Consider the following 19,752-nt stretch of genomic DNA (forward strand, 5'->3'; position numbering starts at 1 on the left):
TACCATGCATTGCTCTGTCTGGTGTGCAGGGTTCCTTCATGATTATGGTATTAATAATGCAGGCTGAAGTAATTCATCCATGTATTCTGAACCGGATAAATAAAATTGTGCTCATTTATGGGTAGCCTTAAGTGCTTTGTGATGGGTTCACTGGAGTTAAATTACACTAATGATAATCTTTTACAGTTTGGGGTTTTTTATAAATGCAATGCAGTACACTTTCTTGTGGAATATGGGATTACTCTTGCAATGTGAGGCATATTTGGTGCTTGTCTCCAGTTGGAGACAATCAGAAAAACAAACCTATCTCAGACTCAATTTAGAAATGCAAGTAACTATCTAGAGAATTGTCATGCCTGGCTTTTAAAACTTGTTTAAATTTAGATATGGAAAGTACCTACAAGAGTTTAACTTACAAAATGGAATGAGACTTTACAGGGCCAGAAGAGCCCCTGCAAAAAAAAAAAAAAAAAAAAAAAAAAGGAAGAGGTATTGCATTGTAAAATTGTAAATACCAGTTCATTCTGTGTAAAATAAAAGCTGTTAGGATGACTAAGCTTTGCACAGAAAAAGCTGAAAATCCTTTTATCTGTCCCATTTTTCCTTGTTGAATTGTGTCATAACTTTACCATTTTTTAAAGTAAATTAATCTTCCTAATCCTAAATTAATCACATCTGAATGCTTTCTGGGTATCTGTAGTAGTAAATATCTGTAATTTTACTCTAGCACTGGATCTATTAGTTAAAGGAAATTTAATAACAGCATGTCATTCAGAGGAGACCATATATTTTTACTTGCTTTCCTGAGAGGACTCAGTGGGAATGTATATGAATGTAAGTCCTATAAGGACTGATAACTACCTACTTAATTTCTAAATTCATCAGTGACCATAGCCAAAACTCATTGCAAATCTAAGCTACCACATAGGCCAAATTTACCACAGGGGAAAACAGACGAACTAAGCCTGGATGTTCATAGGAGGATATTAAGAAATAGGGGCTATAACAGGTTAAGAATGATAGAATACCCCCTAGGAGCATTGTTAATGAAAGTGCCATTTGCACAAGCTGGCAGCTGTAGCAGGTACAGAGTTTATTCCTCTGGAAGGCTGAGTTCTCTAGATCTGTCCTGGCAGCTTTACACAAACGTGGTGGTAGCAGTGCCTTAAAAGCCACATCTGCTCGGGCAGATGTTAACTCACTAGATTACAGCAGTCAGACTGGCAGAAGACTATAGCTTTTTTAGATTGAAAACAATAAATTTTTAATTACCTTGTGCAGCAGTATCTTGCAATTATGTTGTTATTCTTCAGAGAGGATGTTTTTGTTAGCTCTCCAAACACCAAAGTCTGATACAAACAACAGAATAATTTTGCTGTCCCTAAAAACTTAATACCTGTGAATCTCTTGGGGCTGTTCTATTTGACTTCCCATGTCTGTTAGCTGTGTATTTGATTACAAAACATTCCTATGGACAGAGTAGTTATTTATGTTGTGGACAGTGGCAGATCTGTTGCCAGTCAAATTCCTCCCAAAGGGTTTGGTGCACGCAGAGAATAGGAGGAGCATCAGCAGCATTACAGACTGCAGCAAACACATCTCATGCAAAAGACAGAAGAGCAGAGAGGAGAAAACTTAAGAGAAGAGAAAGAAGAAATACAGTGATTGAGAGAAAACTGTGCTGCTTGAGGAAGAAAAGATATAAACTGACAATCAAAATACGTCGGGAGTCACACAAGCAACATGTCTCGGTCACCAGGAAGAAAGCAGGAGAACCACAAAATAGTAAGATATTTTTGTAATGTGTTAATAAAATTGTGCATGGAGTAAGAATAACCTATTATTTAATTGATGCATTTTATACCCTCCTATTTCTGAACAATCTGAAAGTATTGAAAAGATGGGATAAGATTGGTGGTACAAGAGCAGAGCTGCTGGCAGCATTTATGGCTACTGTTCCTAATGTTGGGATTCTGTACAGGCTTGGGAAAGGGGCACAAAGTTTCTGAGGCTGAAATCTGTTCAGAAGCAGAGGTCTAAGTGCTTCGAGTGTTTATGGTCTAAGATATAAATGCATGGTAAGTTTTTGTACCTCTGTGGTTAGATAGTCATTCAATGAAACACAGGAAGAAGGAGATCTCTGTTCTATGCTTGAATGATTCGATTCCACACAAACTTTTCTCCAGGAATTTAAACCCTTAGGTCTTTCTGTACGGTGAATGGTGATTTTTGACAGGAATTGGGCAGTGGAAAAATTCCAGAAGGCTTTAAGACAATGTTGTATCAATTTCTGAAAAGAGGAGAGAAGTCTCCACTGAAAAAGAAATGGAGGAGTGTAATATAATTACAGTTAATGTACCTAAGTTTATGGTCAAAAAGTATTCCAGTGGATTGCAAGTGTGGCTGATAAATATGATTATATTGATATATTATGCTTAAGTTTCTCTAAGGTAATTTTCTTGCTACAACAGAGACTTTTTGCTGAACAATAATAATTATACAGGACCTGTATGACATCAATTTACTCCACTGAAAACTCGTTAATGAGAATTTGGCCAAGAGTACCATGTTACTTTAAGCACGAGTTACCACCAAAATGAGTTTGTAAAATGGTTCTGCTTAAGATTTTGAACAGTGACTTGTTAAAACAGCAACACTGATCAAACTTCTGATGCAAATGAACAGGAAGAAATCTTTCCACCAAGCTGTTCTTACTTTGCTAGTGTGATTAGTTCTATTGTTTTCATTAGTATTCACTATTATTTTTCTACAGGCTAGAGACAAAAAGCAGCTCTGATCTGACCACATGCCACAGGGCTATAGCACTTCCTTTAATTAATTCCTGTCCAAGAAGTTTAGTAAGAGTCAACCTAATCTCTCGCCTAAAAGCCAGCTGCTACTCCTGCTAAATACAGACAGTTCTGCAGTGCATGAACGTGATCTGGCAGGGCAGAGAGAGAAGGAAGCTTCCCTCCAGACTGTTGCACACCTGAAGACCTCACACAAGTGCTTGTGACGGGATCAGTGCAGAGATATACCTTTGGCATCTTCAGTTGCTCTCCATGTTCCTCAGGCAAGGGGCTGTAATCCTTACCCATCCCCTTCATCTTGTTCTTCTTTACACTTGGGGTGAATTACAGAATTTTTTCATTATTCTGAGATGAATTTTTGACTACTTTTTACTTTTTGGAGGAAGCAGCTAATGATTTGAATCAGATCAACCCTACCTTTGTGAACTGTTGTTCCTACTGCAAAAGGATTAATAGCTCATTGCCTCTATTACTCTTCCTGCCGCTGTGTGTCATTATTCTTGGATGGCACTAGACAGCATTTGTCAATCCAGCCAACATACACTCATAAGATGCAAGAATGCACCTGATGATGGTAACTCTGAGTATACCAAGAAATGGTATTTTTGGTAAGCAAATCCCTTACAAACTCAAGTGAGGATCAATATAGATTCTGTCCCACTAGAGATCTTGATTTTAGTGATTATGCATCCATGGACAAAAGTTTCTTTATTAGTGTAAATGTTATTTTGCTTGCTTTTAATACAGCAGCAGCTCAAAAACATGGAAGAGTTGGATTCTAGTTTGCTTCGTTTTCAATTTTCGTATTTTCTGACAGAGCAGAGAACTTTTTGTACTCACATATGGGGCTTTGGTAGCCCAGCTGTGCAAGGACTATGAAAAAGATGAAGATGTCAACGCCTGTTTAGATAGAATGTAAGTACTGCTTTAAATGTTCAGTTTTATCCATAGTGCTATTTGTTTACATATATATCTTACCTTTCAGCTTTTTTTTTGTTATCTTACAAGTTCCAGCATTTTGTCTATGGTTACAGAGAAGACAGGGGAAAGCTTCAATGTTCGGTCAACAGAAATAGCACTAATTTGTGAATTAAGATCAACAATTAGCTTTTTAATTCTCTGAGAAAAAGTGTCAGGATTGTTTCTATGGCTTACACTTGTTCCTTGCTGATTCTTTAGTTATGCTAATTATTAATATAATCTTCTGAATTTCATATCCTGTATCCCTCAATGGGTTAGGGGCAAATGGGCCTCTCACATTTAAAAGATCATACAGCAGGGGGTGAGATAGCACAAAAGGTCAACAAGGATGGATTTTCACATGGATAATGTCTTTGGAAAATGAAGATCCTATGTTTACAAAACCTGTCATCCTGACATTTACTACCATAAAAATAATTACATCATGGAAAATCAGCAAGAAACAGCTTTTGAGCTGGTTAACAAGAAGATATAGTAAGGTATTTGGCAGAACAGTAAGGCTTATGCTTGTGGGCAAAGTGGACATATAAAATAGATTTACAACAACCACAGTGGACAGAATACCTGACCACTTTACTAGTAACCTGAAAGTTTGCAAACTGGCTGTAGTCCAATAACTATCCGTCAGAGTAAATGAAAAAAAAAATCATTGTTGGAAAAAAGAAAAGTAATTTATTCACAAACTTATAAGGGATAACATCCCTCATGTTTTCTTTATATTCATCTCTCATTCAGCCCTGGTGAAAATCATACATTTAAAAAATGCACACAGATTTTTAATGATGCCATGGTAGAAATTACTAGAGAGCAGTTTTGGAATATGTGGAGGCAGATTTTGCTCCTTATGTTTTCATTACTGCAGTTGTTTCTATAAAATCTTTTTGTTTTGAGGAAGACTTGATAATATAATGACAGGTTTCATTAAAACAATATGTTCTTTACTTCTGTGATTAAGAAAACAGCCCAGCTTCAGAAAAAAACTCACAGCTCAGCAGATGTATGACAGCTGGGGACAGTGTACTTCTCTCTCTCTGTGTATGTATACAGTCTGTAGTGAGAAGGGTGTTCTTGACTGTACAGTTGCCAAGTAGCTGCTTACCCATGTTATTAATTTGACTTTGCAAATCTAAGGCATAAAAGTTGAAAAGTATCTTAAGTAGTCTTATATGTCACTAGTACGTACCTTGCTCAATGCTGGTTACACCTTTGCCAATGTTATTGATATTGATACTTAGGCAATAGATAAATACCTAATTGTTTCTAGGCACGTGACATGCTGCAATTTTAGTCTTCACGCTGCCAAACCCACTTTTTGGTTTTGTCATCACATTAGACATCAGATCTTATGTTGCCTTTCCTTGTTTCCTCCTTAGGGGATACAGCATTGGCATAAGGCTGATTGATGACTTTTTGGCTCGTTCAGCTGTGAAAAAGTGCCGCAGTTACTCTGAAACTGCAGACATGATTGCACAGGTAAATAAGGTTTGCATTTTCTAAAGTGTCATCAGATTCAGTGGTTTTAGCTTAGAATCATATATTCTCTTCCTTTTTCTCTTCCTAGGAGCATAAGTCTTGACCATCTCATACAGATCTTAACATTTGATATTTTTACTTCTGCCATTTGTCTCCTCTCATCATCTCCATAATTATCTTAGAGATCTTTTAACTTTAAAATCATAATATTAAGAATAAGCTGCAGGATTTTCTGCAAAAAGTAAAACCTCAGTGATAGCAAAGAAAAACTGTAAGAAAAGAAATTGAGAGGAACATTTTCCTGACTACCCACAAACCTAATAATAAAATCAAAAAGATAAAATCAGAACATATACTTTCATCTGCTTTAATGGAAATTTCCCTTTAATTCAGTAGCTGTTCACACTTCTGTCAGACAAGAAAGACACAGGTTTCTAAAGATGTACTTTTGCCCTCATTGGCAAGTTAGAATTCCAGGGAATTTCAAAGAGAAATTTAAATAAGAATGATATATAATAAAGTTCATCCTGGTAAGCAGCTGAGCTGGGGTAGAAGATCCATTGGAGACAGTGAGGACAACTGAATGAAACTGGTGAGACAAGCAGCATTTCAATCACTGTTTTAAAATACACTGCCTCATTAAAAAAATTAAAACAGGCTGAAAAATCACATTTTTGTTCACTTTTACATTCTTCTTCAGGTGGTATTGTTTTTTTTTTTCTTTTCACATATATGTCAGATATCTGGTTTTCTGGGTCTTATTCCTCATAGTTCCCTTCTTTACAAGTGCATTATTACAGTTGAACCATCATTCTTAAGTACAGGGTATTCAACAGCAAAGTACAGTGAGAAATTAACAATGGAAAAAGACACTATTTCTCTGCAGGTTGTACTTCAAAAAACACTTATTAAGAGAAGTAAAAAATTACTTGGAAAGATTGGAACAAACTTGAAAGCACACAGTGTCCCTTCGAAAGACTATTTTTAGCAAACTGAAAGAGGAGTTCTGTAGTAGGAGTATAACATTTCTGAGGCAAAACGTGATATGGACAGCATTTTCACTTTTCTTTGGAAAACAATTATAAATTAATCTTTGAGCACATTTGTCTGAGACACATACCAACAAAACATGTAAAGTGACCCAGTAAGTAACTGCAAATACTCTACCAAAGTTTTTAATTCAGAATCATGAAGCTGTTTACATCATCTCCTTAACACTTCAGCATGATTGCTCCCAGACAGGAGAAAGTGCTTAAATACTTAACTGCACTAAGTCTTCACAGGTATAAATCTGTTTGAGGATGAGTAAAACCAGTTCAAAGTTAAAGTAATTAAGACAGTTAAGCAATTATTGTAGTTAGAGCCAAACCTGTTGTTAACATAGCTGTTATCCTGCAGTCCTTTGGAAAACAAAGTGTGTGGGTGTTCCCTGTGGAAATGGAAAGAGATGAAGCAAAAGAAAAAAACATAATATGAGGACTACAAAGCCAGCTTCCCAGATTAAAAAATAAATACTGGAGGAAAGGTGCACCTAAGGCACTGACTGGGAGCTTAAAACTTCCACCACTGGTTCAGACTGCAAAGCCTGGGTTTACTGCTACCTTATACAGGATTGGAGAAGGGCCAACAAGTTTTGATGAGGGGCCAAAGAGAGCCCTTCTACACTGAGTTCCCATGGTGTTCACTGACTTCTCGTGTTGGTCCTGTGACTTGGCATTGTTATAGTTGGGATTGAATTAAAAAAGAGATTAAACAGGACATGTAAGAGTAGGCTTTCTGGCAAATCGAGGAATGATATTAAGAACAAAGGCCAGCTGAAGAAGTAATGTCCAAGATGGGATTCAGAATTTAGATCTGAGTATAACTGAGAATTACTTTTGAAATGAGAGTGATAATTTTTCTCTATAATACTGCAAAATCAAAAATTTAATTCAATTCCTCCTCGTAGGACCTTGATATAATTGGTCTGATCAAATGAGTTGCAAAAAACAGCTTCTGGTTTTAGATCTAATCTGTACACTACCTTCTCTAGCACCAGGAGGTGTCTGTGTGTGCCAGAGCTGGAAGCAGCCAGACCACACCCTCTGGTCCACATCGAGCTGGTGCTGGCTGGCAGGCTCCACTGCTGGATTAAGCAGTGCTGTGCCTAAGGGTAGATCTGTTCCTGAAAAGCAATGGCTGCAGAGACGGGCTTTATTTTAGACCCTCGGTACCCTGTGAAGGCAGGAAATGAACATCTCTGGAGCTTTTTGAAGAGACCTCCCTGGGGATAACAAGGGATGGGGTAATCCAACCATGTCACCCCCCAGTCCAGAGCTGTGGGACAAGAGAAGTGATGTCCCTTGTCATGGAAGGTGCTGCCCCACAAGGTTCCTGCATATTGACATATGGCCAGTTTGAAGGTCTGACAGAAGCTAGCAGAATTTATGAAGCTGGTAAATGCTGGTTTTCAGATCTCAGCAGGGAGAGGGAGTAATATAGTCTACTGTGGTAGACAGTAAACAGAACACTGAAGTGCTGCACTGTGAAGAGTAAAGAAAAGTTCAGAAGAGAAGTTTGGAATCAGCAACAGATGGCAAGACCTTTAACGCATCTTCCTCTTTCCAAACACTGACTGGAAAAATACTAAGAATGAAAAGTATGCTAGCAGAAATATTATTTTGGCTGCCTTTCTCCTTTTAAGGAGATTAATCCTGGTCCTTAATTAATCTTGCTATTATGCCATCTGAAATCATGGTTTTAATTTTTTTAACAGTTTGTGTTTACTTTCTTGGCATCATGACTTATGCATAAAATGTTTGGTAGTGAAAAGTCCCAAGTAGTATGGAGAGGGACTTGTAAGTGAGTGGCTTCCCAAATATTTCAGTAATTCTAGACTGTGTTTGAGCACCATCAAAATGTTAATGATTTTTATTCTTGCTGCTTGAGAGAGATTGAATGTTGGTTGAGACTTTGAAAAAGGGCTGTGATACATTTTTAATTCTGACTGCATAGATCTCATTTTCTCATTAAGCAATACAGAATGTCCTAGAGCTGCAAGTAACATTTTAAAAAGTGAGATTTTGCTTTATATGGGCATCATTTTGGTGGCAAGCCTCTGTACGTGTCTAAACAGATATTCTTTTTTCTTCCATTTCATAGAAATATGAGACAGATTTATGGGACGCAGCTTCTAAACGACCTCATTCATTTTACTTTCCAGTCTTTTGGAGTCACAAAGACTGAAAAGACCTTTGTTTTATCCTCTGAGAAGCTGTAATTGGTAGTTTTAAAGTAGTTGCTGTCCAGTTATAGCCTGGTTTAAAAAAAAATTATATTTTTATATTCATTGAATTGCTTATCTATGCACTTGAATTATTGCTCCTGCCAAGACATTTTCACAATTTTCACTTTACAGCTTTGCAGTTTGGCCTTAATTTGGTGCTCCATTGCAAACCAGCTACTTCTTTTGCATAGTTTCCGTGCAAGTTCTCTTTTACACAGGAAATTTTAACAATAGAATTTGGACAGATTCATCATACCATAATGCAAAGTACAGCTGAAACTAAATTTAAAGCATATGAGGGCTTAGCATGGTTAAAAAGTCTTTATTCTTATAACAAAGACTTTGAGTTTGATGGAGCAGCAAATGTGTAGTGGAAGAAGAGTTAAGAGAATTTTAATGAGTAAACTGAGGGGCAGAGCACACAGCATTAAACAGACATTTCCTGTTTTCCTGTGTTCTCATATCTTGATGGGTATCAGAATTAATGTAAAATGTAATTTTCCAGTAGAAAATGTTGATCTTGCTGTTTGGTTTTATTTGTTGTTTTTTTCCTCTCTCTCTCCAGTTTGTTTTGGACAGTGTTGACAACAGTCTGTCTCTTTCTGAGCTGCCACGGTAGCTGCTGAATTTGGGGATAATGTTGATAGAAAGCAGCTTTTGCAATAGCCCCTTGAAGGACAAAGTTAAATTTGCCAAACCCACATTCCACTTGAAAACCTAGGGTCAAACTGGCTGTTACTGCAGTCTGTTTTTATAGAAGTATTCTAGGATCCACATGGAAATTCCATTAAGTCACAGGTGTTTTGGTGAGATAAATGAGTCACACAGCCCTGGGAACGAGGATCAGTGAAAGATGGGCTCCTACCAGGCACACATTGCAGCACAAAGCGTTCAGCAGCTGCTCTTGGGTGTGGAGACACTCTCAACATGAGTTACCTGCAAACATGAAGCAGGGAAGGAGGAGGAGAGGGGAATCCACCTTGGATTTGCCCCTCCACAATAAAGCAGAAGATAGGGCTGGGAAGTGCTGCCATTTCAGATGGCCTGGGTTGCTCAGGTGCAGAGCCCTAAGCTTTCTTCTGAGGGAAAAGAGGATGCCAAAAGCTCTAAGTGGGATCACTCTGTCCTCCCACCCTTTCCTCTACCAGCTATGCTTTTGCCTCTATGTCCCAGCTATTATATCACACTGGAGGCCTTATCTTTACATCTACCTGCTTGTTTCCCATATTTCTTTGATCAACTCATTAACCTACTTGCTGTTGTCCCCAATGCATCCCTACTTGCTTTGATTTTCTGGGCAAGGAGGTGGAAACACAGTTTTGGAAAGGGAAGTTTGGCCCAGGGAGGAGGTGAAATGGGGCTGGACAGAAAATGTTGGGGCAGTCTCGTAAGGAAAGATAAAACCAGACAAATGGGAAGGGTTATATAGCCTGGAAGTAGGTAGATGCTATAGCAGGAGAGGATCCTGGCGTGAAAATGGTTGGTGTATGTGCCAGGCACAGTGTCAGACACATCTGCTGTTGTGACTTTCATTTTGGCAGTGTTGCATCTGTGCTTTCAGCTGCAGAAGGTGCATTTAGGCATATAATGTTGTAAGTGTGCTGCTAAGTGGGTCATCTGGGATGAAAGAACTTTGAAACATTGTCTCAAAGGTCTTGAAAACGTAGAGAGTTCTAAGCAGAGAGTTGAATTAGCGCTTGGATTTTATTTCATCAAGAGTAATGGTCTGTATATGCATATAGATGCTTTAACCTGCTGAAGAAGCACAATGAGTAGGAGAAGACCTGGGCAGAATACCCTGGTTTATTGAGAAGAGCATGATTCAAGCACAGCAGAAGTATGATTCTTTGCAGACTCGGTGAGACTGGCAGTAAAATGCTGCACAAAAGCCTGCCCAGCCACCCCAGGGAAAGTAACTTTGTTCTCCTTTAATACAGTGTTTTCAAATACTCTGAACACCCTGAGACCCACGTGATGAATTCCAAGTGGGTGAGGTAAAGCATGGGGCTTTGGGATGAAATGCATTTGTCAGAGGCACTGACTGTGCAGTTGCCTCACCTGCTGGTTCTTCTAGCTCTAGACACTAAGTTTTCCTAGGATATTCAAAAAAATGAAAATCAGTCTTCTGCAAAAATATTTTCTTGTCTTAAAAAGTGGAATTTCCTTCCAGGCCCTCTGTTGTATTCTGGCTGCAGGCCCAGTACAAACATATTACATAGCACTACAGGCTGCACCCAGTGCCTGAAAGCCGCTCAAAACTAGAACTTTATAGCCATACAAAGAGAACATCTAGAGTGGGAGAAGATAATAGGGAGATGTTCTACAGAGGCAAAACATCCAAAGACAGAGAAGCCTTGAGGGATCACTGGTGCCTCAATACACGGCTGTACCTGCAATTGCCCTGGAAATGACCTGGACAGAAAACCTTTACTTTCTGTGGGCTGTCAGAAAGCCACACACATCTTCTGTTATTATATTCACAAACTTTAAATGACTTCACGTACTGATAGTCTCTTGATCCCATATGATGAGCACACTATAGCACATTTTACATAGCATATTGTTAAAACCCTCTTGCAGAAGTCATTAATCATTTCTTTGTGCTGTCAGCTCTTGATGCGGAGCCAGTGACCTGAACCCTGGGTGCCGTGAAGTACTGAGCCTTTTCACTAGTGTAGGGAAATAATTTCATTCCATCCTTTTGGAGCAAGTGTCTAACTGGGAGGGAACATGATGAAGAAGAAAGAGGCCACTGTGAAAAAATATAGAGATGGAACCATTTAGATGTATGCCATAATAAGAAGATGTAAAAAAGCTGAAAATATACTTGATCTATGGTATTTCCCTTCTGTCAGCAAGGTCCAGCATTGTCTCTCTTTCCTCATTGATTCCTTTCTGGCCTTCTTCAACTAGCCTGTGAATCATGCTATAATGCTGTTTGCTGCTGCTGAAAGAGTAGAGCTGGGAAGCATCTTCCCATGCCTGGAAAGCTGGCAGGGAAATGGGTTCTGGTTCCTTGTTTTCAAAAAAACACTTCAGGTTTCGTTCACTCAGCTTCGTGGCATACAGCTGGAAAATCTGCTCCAGTTGCTCCTTCTCCGTCCCCTCATACACTCTCCAGAACATCAGCTGAAGGTGGCTGACTTTTGACTGGCAGCTGGCACAACAAGTAGTTAGCAGGGAGAGGAGAGCTGTGGTAACTATCACACACCAGCCTAAAATCTGGGAAGGCAAAAGAAATCAGTTTCAGGTTAAAAAGACCCAAGTGAAAATGCTACTTAAATCACAAATGTCTGACAGAGTGACCCCACTTCGTTTGCATTCGGTGCTGGCATTGACATTAATGGGACATCCATATGGAGACTGACGGGAAGAAAAAGTCCATCAGCATAGAGGCTTCCTGGTAGTGCTCCTTTTGGTGTCTCTTTGGTAAAAGGTAAAATGTTTTATATTGCCTGAAAGCATTACATAAAACTACCCAACAAGAATTACTAATTTTGAATCATGAGGAACTATAAAACCAAAAAGGGCAAGTAACTTTTGTCCTAGATCAACCAATTTTTTAAACTGTGACCACTATTAGATGTGTTGTTTTCTGTCTTCTTTTTAATCTAAAAAAACCTCCAACACAACAACTACATTAATTAACTAAGAGGAATACAGAAGATGGTCTTAAATTTAAAGTGTTCCCCAATTCTTTTGCTCGATGATTCACCAAAATCTATGCTATTCTTCTGAACCTTTGTTTACTTTGATGAATCAATCCTTTGCTATGGAAAGCAATCTTTATGTCAAAACTGGCTTAAAATTTGCTTTTTTGTCCAATCTTATTAGAGTGCTAGGAAGGGAGGCCATGACAAGGAAGAAATAGCTTGTGCATTAGTAGGTCTTGGTAGCACTGGAATAGAACCCGATTCATCTACACGCTGACTACAAATAGTTGCTGTATCTTCAGAAAATTTTGGTTTTGCTGAAATACACTTTTCCAGCATCACTCAACTTCTTTCTGTAGCAGCTTCAGATTTTGACAAAATTCTGTCAAGAACATTTTAAAAGAAAGACCTGCTTCCAGAATATCTTCCTCAGCAAGGGGAGAGGGTGGAAAAATGTGCTTGAAATTGTTATTTCAGGATGTTCTCCCCTAAGGACAGCAGAAGTGTGAACATATTTTTTTCCTGCCTGTGCCACTGGCCTAGCCAATAGTTTTACTCCTCTACTTCATTGCAATGGGTAAAAAAAAAAAATAAAAAAAAGTAATATTTGTTTTCAAACAGTGGAAAAAGTTCCAGTGTGGGACAAATATTCTAGGGTTCAGAGGCTTGTATGAACTGGAACTGATTTCCCATGGTCTAATGGAGAGGATATGGAGAGCTCCAGCCTTTCTTGTGTGATGTTAAAAAAAATAACCACCAGTAAAAATCTGTATTTAGCTGATGGAATATAGAAACTTTCCTCAGGAAAGTCTGTGAAAGAGAGAAGCTTGACGAACAACTATTCTTAGGAACTATTTTTCTCTTGGAAGAATAGTTAGAGCTTTCTTCTATTTTTCCCAATCCCTTTGTACTGACTGATGATTTACATGGGTATTTGAGAAATTGCTCTTTTTAGCAATTTTTCACTTTCTTGCAGTTTGGAAAATGAACTCATATGTTCTCATGCTGAAACTAAATCACTGTTTTTTTACTATTTCTTATACATACAACCCAAAGTCTGAAGCATTGTTTGTTGTTTCCTTCTAAAACTAACAAATAAATTGCTTTGTCTGCAGTGCAGGCTTTGGCCTATTTGCATGAGGACTTGAAAATAAAACCAGCTCTTGGAGAGGAAATTGTTCCAGATGGAAACAATTCCTGAAAAAACTTGCTGGCTCCACAGAGTGTTTTCCCTTTTCTGTAGCCTTTTTAAATTCTGTTCTCTCCACCGTTTTGATTTTTTGTCCCTGAATTTATTTGCATTACAATGCAGAGAGCAAAAGTGTATTGCACAAATGTTGTAAAATGTAATGAGATCTCAGCTTTGCATGATCTGCTTGCTTTATTGTTTCTCACTTCCTCTAAGCAGGACAAAAACATGCTCACATTTGGCATCATGAAAATGAGGAACACAAGCAGAAACACATTATGTAAACAGTCAAAAATATTTCACAAATCTTATTTTCCAGTATTTTTCTGCTGTTAGTGACCTAAGATTTCTGTACATTTATCACAATGGTTTAAAATAGGAGAGTGTGGCATGAATTTTTTAATAGGACGGACGCCTTTAGTGGGGTGACATCTGTTAATTCAGCCTCCTAAACAATCCAGTTGGGCTTTTTGTTCCTCTTCAGAGCAATCTCCATTCAGGAAGAAAGCTTTAGGTTTTCTGGTCTTACTGACCTTGTCAACAGTGGGGCCCCCTGGAAATATGGAACAGCTCAAACTGAACCAAAAGATGGATTGATTGTATTTTGCAAGGCTGCCAAAACAGTGTTTACATGAAGCCAACAGTTTTAACATAACATCTGTCACCAGGATCTTCCACAGATAAATCACAGCAGCAGTACAATCTGGATAGTGCTCTTTGTTTATAATATTTCTTACCTGGGACTGTGCTTGAAGTGTTCGTTTCAGTTCATCACTCTCTGAAAAGGGCATGGAGCTTTTGTCACAGGCTACCTTGTGTAGCTCTTCAAAGCACTTTTCCGATTTGCTCTGGCAGACGGCGTGTAAATAGGCAGGATTTTTCAAGCCACTCATGGCACATTCGTAAAAGGTCCCGTTGAGCAAAGCCACAGAAAGCCACATCACTGGGGCTACCAGAGCATTTAAAGTGATTTGTCCAAAGACGTAAAAGAAATGGCAGACATTTCCTCTGGGGAATATTTTCCTGGGATTCACCCAGCAGCCTGTAAAGAGCTTCCAGGTCTTGGTGTTCAAGAAGTATCCAATAACTAGCAAAACAAGAGCTGGCGAGAAGAGAAATACCAAACCGTACCTGAGGTTTTCATTGCTGCAAGGGCATCTGAAAGCAACAAGAGAAAACACACGTTCACCTCCCATTGTCAGCAGCGCCATAAAACTGTACCCTATAGCGGTTTTCCTGTTCATAAAGAACTTCAGGATTGTTTGGAAAGCATCCATGTCTGATACTCACTGAAGAGGTGAAAATCAAGACCGTTTCCGTTCGTTCGCAGCGGTGCGCAGCAGGGCAGGGCTCTGCCGAGGAGGCGCAGCCCGCAGCTCGCCGCCTGCCCACGCCCTGCCGAGATAACGCCGTGATGTCACCGTCGGGAGAAGGGCGCTCGCAGGGGACCCCGCCGCTGGCAGCGCACACGCTGCGCATTTACGGCGGCATTCACCGCTAGCGGAAAGAGAGCGAGCGGTGCTCTCTGAAACCAGTTTGCAGTCTTGGCGTTCTTGTTCTTGGTGGGCTGTTTGTTTTTTTAGTGATGGCAGATGGAGATCAGAGGAAAAAAAGCCACGCACTTGGCCAGTTGCAGGAGATCTTGAGCTGTGATTATAAAAGTTGCTGGCGAGGTAGTGGATGACCTGATATAGATGCTAATGATCCCAAGGGAGTATGACATGACTGAAAGCAGTCTGAAAGCAGACGAGTGATAACAGTAAAACCACTTTGTGTGGGGTTGTAAATGTAGGAACATCAAAGAAGAACAGCTCTCTGCTGTGTTTTCCTGGGGCATCACATAGCTCTAGATTTGCATTGCTGGCTCAAGCTGATCACAGAAGAGACAAATGTACCTTGATTTCTAGCCTGTCTGGCTCTCCCCCCTGTTTTGCCAAAATTGGTCTAAGGGATGCTGCTTCCTAAAGTTTCACCTCTGGTTTGCACACAACGCATTCCAGCAGCAGAGTTTCATTCTTTTGCAGGTTGCTTTCAAGATGTACCTTGGGGTCACCCCTAGTGTGAGCTGCAGTAGTGCCACAGGGAATGAATTCTCCTTAATTCTGGACAAAAACCCACTAGTGGACTTTGTGGAGGAGCTGCCAGCAGAACGAGCATCACTTTGCTATTGTAACCTCCTCTGTGGGGTGATTCGAGGTGCCTTGGAAATGGTGAGGAAGTGCACATCTCTTTTCTCCATTCTTTGTTAATTCCCAGAAGCACATGAAAACAAAATCACTTGTTGAGATAAATGTAGGAAATACAGTATTGTTTAACCTCTCAGGTTAAATGTCTGTATCTAGACAAAAGAGGACAAGGCTGATCCTGGATCCTGAGGTAGAGAAGCACATGGATTAGCTCACCTCCACACTGTCCCTGCCTGGCTATTCAGTTTGTTCAGTGGCTGATTTGGGTGCAAAAGCCAGATGGGATCCAGAAGCCAGGTAACACTTAAAGTGGAAGGACAGAGGGACATGTTGGATTCCTCCACTGCTCCTGGAGCCTATCACACTTCCCTGCACAGCTGTAGCCAGTCATAGTCATCCCTGACTCTTTCCACATCCACCAAGAGAAATAATATTCTCAGGTTACTGTGCTACCTGCTGAAAGAGAGAACAAAGTGTGGATAAGTATAATTTTAAAACCAAATGAGTATAATGTTAAAACCAAAGCATCAGAAGTGTATCAGATGTCAATCCAAATTTTGTTCTTAAATTTAAGGTTTTACAAACAAATAAATAAAGGGCATCATTTGAAAATTTCTGACCTGTAGAGCTCCTTCAGGGAGATTACTTTTGGCCTGCTTTATGTTTCTGTCAATATCCAATTTGACATATATATCTTATATTTCAAATAAGAAAACCTCAACCAGTGTTACGTATCTACATCAGTCTCAGAATCATAGTATCTGATACAAGACTAATTAAAAAAAGTATTTTGTCATAAGTCTTAGTACATGACTAGGAAATTCTGTGATCACTAAATTATCAAGTATGCAATTTAAGGTCTCAGAAGAAAGCAAAGCACTGGGATGAAGGGTAATGTATTATACAAATTCCAGTGTCTATAAACTTCCTTTGTATTAGCTTAGTTGGAAAAGCTATCTGTTTCCTATGAAACCTGAGAAAGGGGGTCCTCTTGTGGTAAGTGAGAGAGAAAAAGCTCATTTAACCGGAGGAGGGTGGAAAACTGGTGTACCGGTTTGGCCAAATTTAGAAATATATACTCTGAGAGAAGGCACAACCACCCCTCCCCCCCCCAGGTTCGGGAAAAAAAATAAATGCCCAAGACAACTGGGCATTTCTTTGCTTAACTGATCAGTCCTGATTCTTTCTAGGTTCACTTAGCAGCAGAAGTTACCTTCCTCCAGGACAGGCTGAAGGGAGATGCTGTGACAGAAATAGGAATTACATTTTTAAGGAAGCCTGAAGACAGAAAGCACAGAAGGAACAAATGAAAGAAGTACTGGGAGAAAGCCTTGCTGAGGAGTACTTTGTGCCTTTTGTTTCAGAAGAAGACATGCAGGGTAAAAATGGCTTTGCTGAGACAGCTGCACCAGTCACCTGGTTGAAAGGTGAAGAGAGCTGGGCAGCAAAGAGGAGGGGCAAGGCAGGGGAGAGCAATGTTAATTGTCATGACACAGATACCAGTAAAAAAGGTCTAAATGATCTGCCCTTCCTTCTCACATACCCATGCTCTTGAGCTTAATGGCAGTTTTATCTCAGTATTTAGTGTGTGCTAAATATTCATTTGTATATCAACTGTTTTCAGATAAAGATGAAGACTTTTCCCCATTTTGTTTGTCAGTAATGTTTCAAAGCATGGCTGCTAAAGGCACTTTATTTCCCTGGCTGTGTGTGGTTATCTATGAAAAATTCATCTGCTGTGGTTGCTGTATGCAGTGTCTCGCTGACAGGTGCATGCTTTGATGTGTAATGCTTTGCCATTCATTGTCCTCCACACCAGACCTCCTGCTGTCTTTGAAAGCAGAGAGGGATGGGTCTTCACTGGTGGCAGGAGCTGGCTGTGTTCCTTCCAGCTCTTCAGGTGCCACATGCAGTTTTGCTGGCACTCCTGTTCAGTCCTGTGCACGCACCAGGCTGCAGCACTCAGACAACTGCAGCAATGCTTGTGTCACTCCAAGCTATGGAGCCATATCAGTCTTCTCTCCAAGAGCACTGATCTTGTGACCAAACTGAACAAAGCATGATATATTTAATGCGTAGCCACTATGGATCTGTACCTGCCCGAGGAAACTTGAATAAAAATGCTGAGATTGCCACACAACTGATTTGGTGGTCGTGTTGTCTGCTCTTACCTGGACTTCACCACCAGCTGTTGAAGATCTTCCTCTTGGCATTGGACTTGTTACCACAACATGACTGGGAAGTAGAGGAGGAGCAGCCTCACAGAGACCCAAGTTATAGGATAGGTTTAAAGTTCTTAGGTGTAATGCAAGATCTCTGGATATTTTGTCTGTTGGACAAAACCCCAGGTCCTAGCACAGCACCCTACCTACAAAGCCAGCTTACCTTCTTCTCACCAAAATGCTTGTTTTAAACTGAAATACCAACAACTAAGTTCAGTGTATCCCCGAGTTAACTCTGATTATATCACTGTGATTTGTACCTTCTTCTCCTATTTTTCCCTCAGTCTGTTTACATCTTAATCATGCCAAGTGGGGACATCTCTTACCTTGGTGACATCAGGGCTCATTCTCACCAGATCTGTACAGTCCTCATGATAATCTCTCTCCCTTTGTTTGTCTTAAGAGTGTGGTACAGTGGTGGCATAGTGTAATGGAGCTTTAAGTGAACAATTTTGTAGGGAACAAAACCTAATGTATTTGTTACCCAGCCTTGGTCTCAGCCCAACTGCTGTTACCTGCTACCAGTAAGATGTGGCAACATGTACACCAGTAACAAGTTTCCCTGCCTTTTTAATTTTTTTTAAAAAAAATTTTAATTAGAGATGAAAGGTATTGTGGAATTTGTCTGATTTCACTGCCTGTGCAAGAGCCCTCAGTGGGGTTTTTGCTGGTTATGACCAGCTGGTTGAGATGGACATGTGGCTGACCACAATAAAGGTTCTTTATTGGCAATGGCCATTTTTACTTTTTCCAGCAACACTAGCCAAATAGTCTCTTTTAAAATTATTATTATCTTGAAAGTGAATAACCTATACTGCCCTTGTTTGCTTACAGAATTACAGAACTACTAGGGTTGGAAGGGACCTCTGAAGGTCATCTAGTCCAACCCACCTGCCAAGGCAGGATCACCTAGAGGATTTGGATTGTCTCTAGAGAGGGAGACTCCATGACCTCCCTGGGCAGCCTATGCCAGTGCTCTGCCACCCTCAGCATAAAGAAGTTCTTCTCATGTTGAGGTGAAACTTCTTAGATTGTGGCCATTGCTCCTCCTCCTGTGGCTGGTCACCACTGAAAAGTCTGGCACCCTCCTCTTGGCACCCACCTTCGAGATGTATTAATGAGATCCTCTCTCAGTCCTCTCTTCTCTAGACTGAAAGGCCCAGCTCCCACAGTCTCCCCTCATAAGAGAGATGCTCCAGACCCATAATTATCTCTGTGGCACTTCTGCTGGGCCCTCTCCAGTAGCTCTTTATCTTTCTTGTACTGAGGAGCCCAGAACTGGACATGGCACTCCAGATGTGGCCTCACCAGGGCTGAGTAGAGGGGGAGGGTCACCTCCCTCGACCTGCTGGCCACACTCTTCCCAATGCACCACAGGACACCACTGGCTCTCCTGGCTGCAAGAGCACTGCTGGCTCATAGTCAACTTGTCACCCACCAAGACACCCAGGTCCTTATCTACAGAGATGCTCTCTAAGAGGTCAGCCCCCAGCATGCTGTTACCGCATAATCATCAAGTTTCTTGGAAGGAAAAGAGCACTGAGCAAGTCACTATGATGAAAATTTTTTTAAAATTCTTTTCTACATGCAGAATTAAATCTTGTTTTGCCTTCATGTGTGTGTTGTTTTTGCATGGCCTGGTTTTTACTAGCGGGGGGGGCACAGAGGTTGCTTCTGTGAGGAGGTGCTGGAAGCTTCCACCATGTCCAGCAGAGCCAATGGCTGATGGCTCTGAAGATGGGCATGCTGCTGGCCAAAACTGGGCCAGTTAGAGAGTATGGTAATGCCTCTGTGATAACATATTTAAGAAGAAAATCAAAACAAAGTGGGGCATGCACAGTTTTTTCTAGCCAGAGAAGAGGAGGAGGTGAGAACACGTGAGGGAAATCAACAAGGCAACACCAAGGGCAGTGGAGAAGGAGGGGGACGAGGTGCTCCAGGTGCCGGAGCCGAGGTTCCTCTGCAGGCCGGGG

At 40.4% G+C, this 19,752-nt stretch overlaps 2 protein-coding genes across 2 annotated transcripts; one reads left to right on the top strand and one right to left on the bottom strand.

The window, feature by feature from the left end:
• The first annotated feature begins 1,625 nt into the window (after positions 1-1,625).
• TRAPPC3L (trafficking protein particle complex subunit 3L) lies at positions 1,626-17,759 on the top strand. The gene is made up of 5 exons (XM_069010937.1): positions 1,626-1,785; positions 3,628-3,725; positions 5,165-5,264; positions 15,396-15,581; positions 16,748-17,759. Exons 1-5 carry the CDS (start codon positions 1,744-1,746, stop codon positions 16,865-16,867), a joined length of 546 nt encoding a protein of 181 aa, XP_068867038.1. The 5' UTR covers positions 1,626-1,743; the 3' UTR covers positions 16,868-17,759.
• CALHM5 (calcium homeostasis modulator family member 5) lies at positions 10,215-14,655 on the bottom strand. The gene is made up of 2 exons (XM_069010935.1): positions 14,109-14,655; positions 10,215-11,751 (listed from the first exon to the last, which is right to left on the bottom strand). Exons 1-2 carry the CDS (start codon positions 14,646-14,648, stop codon positions 11,362-11,364), a joined length of 930 nt encoding a protein of 309 aa, XP_068867036.1. The 5' UTR covers positions 14,649-14,655; the 3' UTR covers positions 10,215-11,361.
• Positions 17,760-19,752: the final 1,993 nt, after the last annotated feature.

The sequence above is a fragment of the Aphelocoma coerulescens genome, chromosome 3 (assembly GCF_041296385.1).
Source record: "Aphelocoma coerulescens isolate FSJ_1873_10779 chromosome 3, UR_Acoe_1.0, whole genome shotgun sequence".
NCBI lineage: Eukaryota > Metazoa > Chordata > Aves > Passeriformes > Corvidae > Aphelocoma > Aphelocoma coerulescens.

Coding starts and splice junctions, on each gene's coding strand:
- TRAPPC3L (XM_069010937.1), top strand. CDS start 1,744: ATGTCTCGGTCACCAGGAAGAAAGCAGGAGAACCACAAAATA. Junction 1,786..3,627: donor AGCAGGAGAACCACAAAATA/GTAAGATATTTT, acceptor ATTTTCTGACAG/AGCAGAGAACTTTTTGTACT. Junction 15,582..16,747: donor TTCGAGGTGCCTTGGAAATG/GTGAGGAAGTGC, acceptor GATTCTTTCTAG/GTTCACTTAGCAGCAGAAGT.
- CALHM5 (XM_069010935.1), bottom strand. CDS start 14,648: ATGGATGCTTTCCAAACAATCCTGAAGTTCTTTATGAACAGGAAAACC. Junction 11,752..14,108: donor CACTTCAAGCACAGTCCCAG/GTAAGAAATATT, acceptor TTGCCTTCCCAG/ATTTTAGGCTGGTGTGTGAT.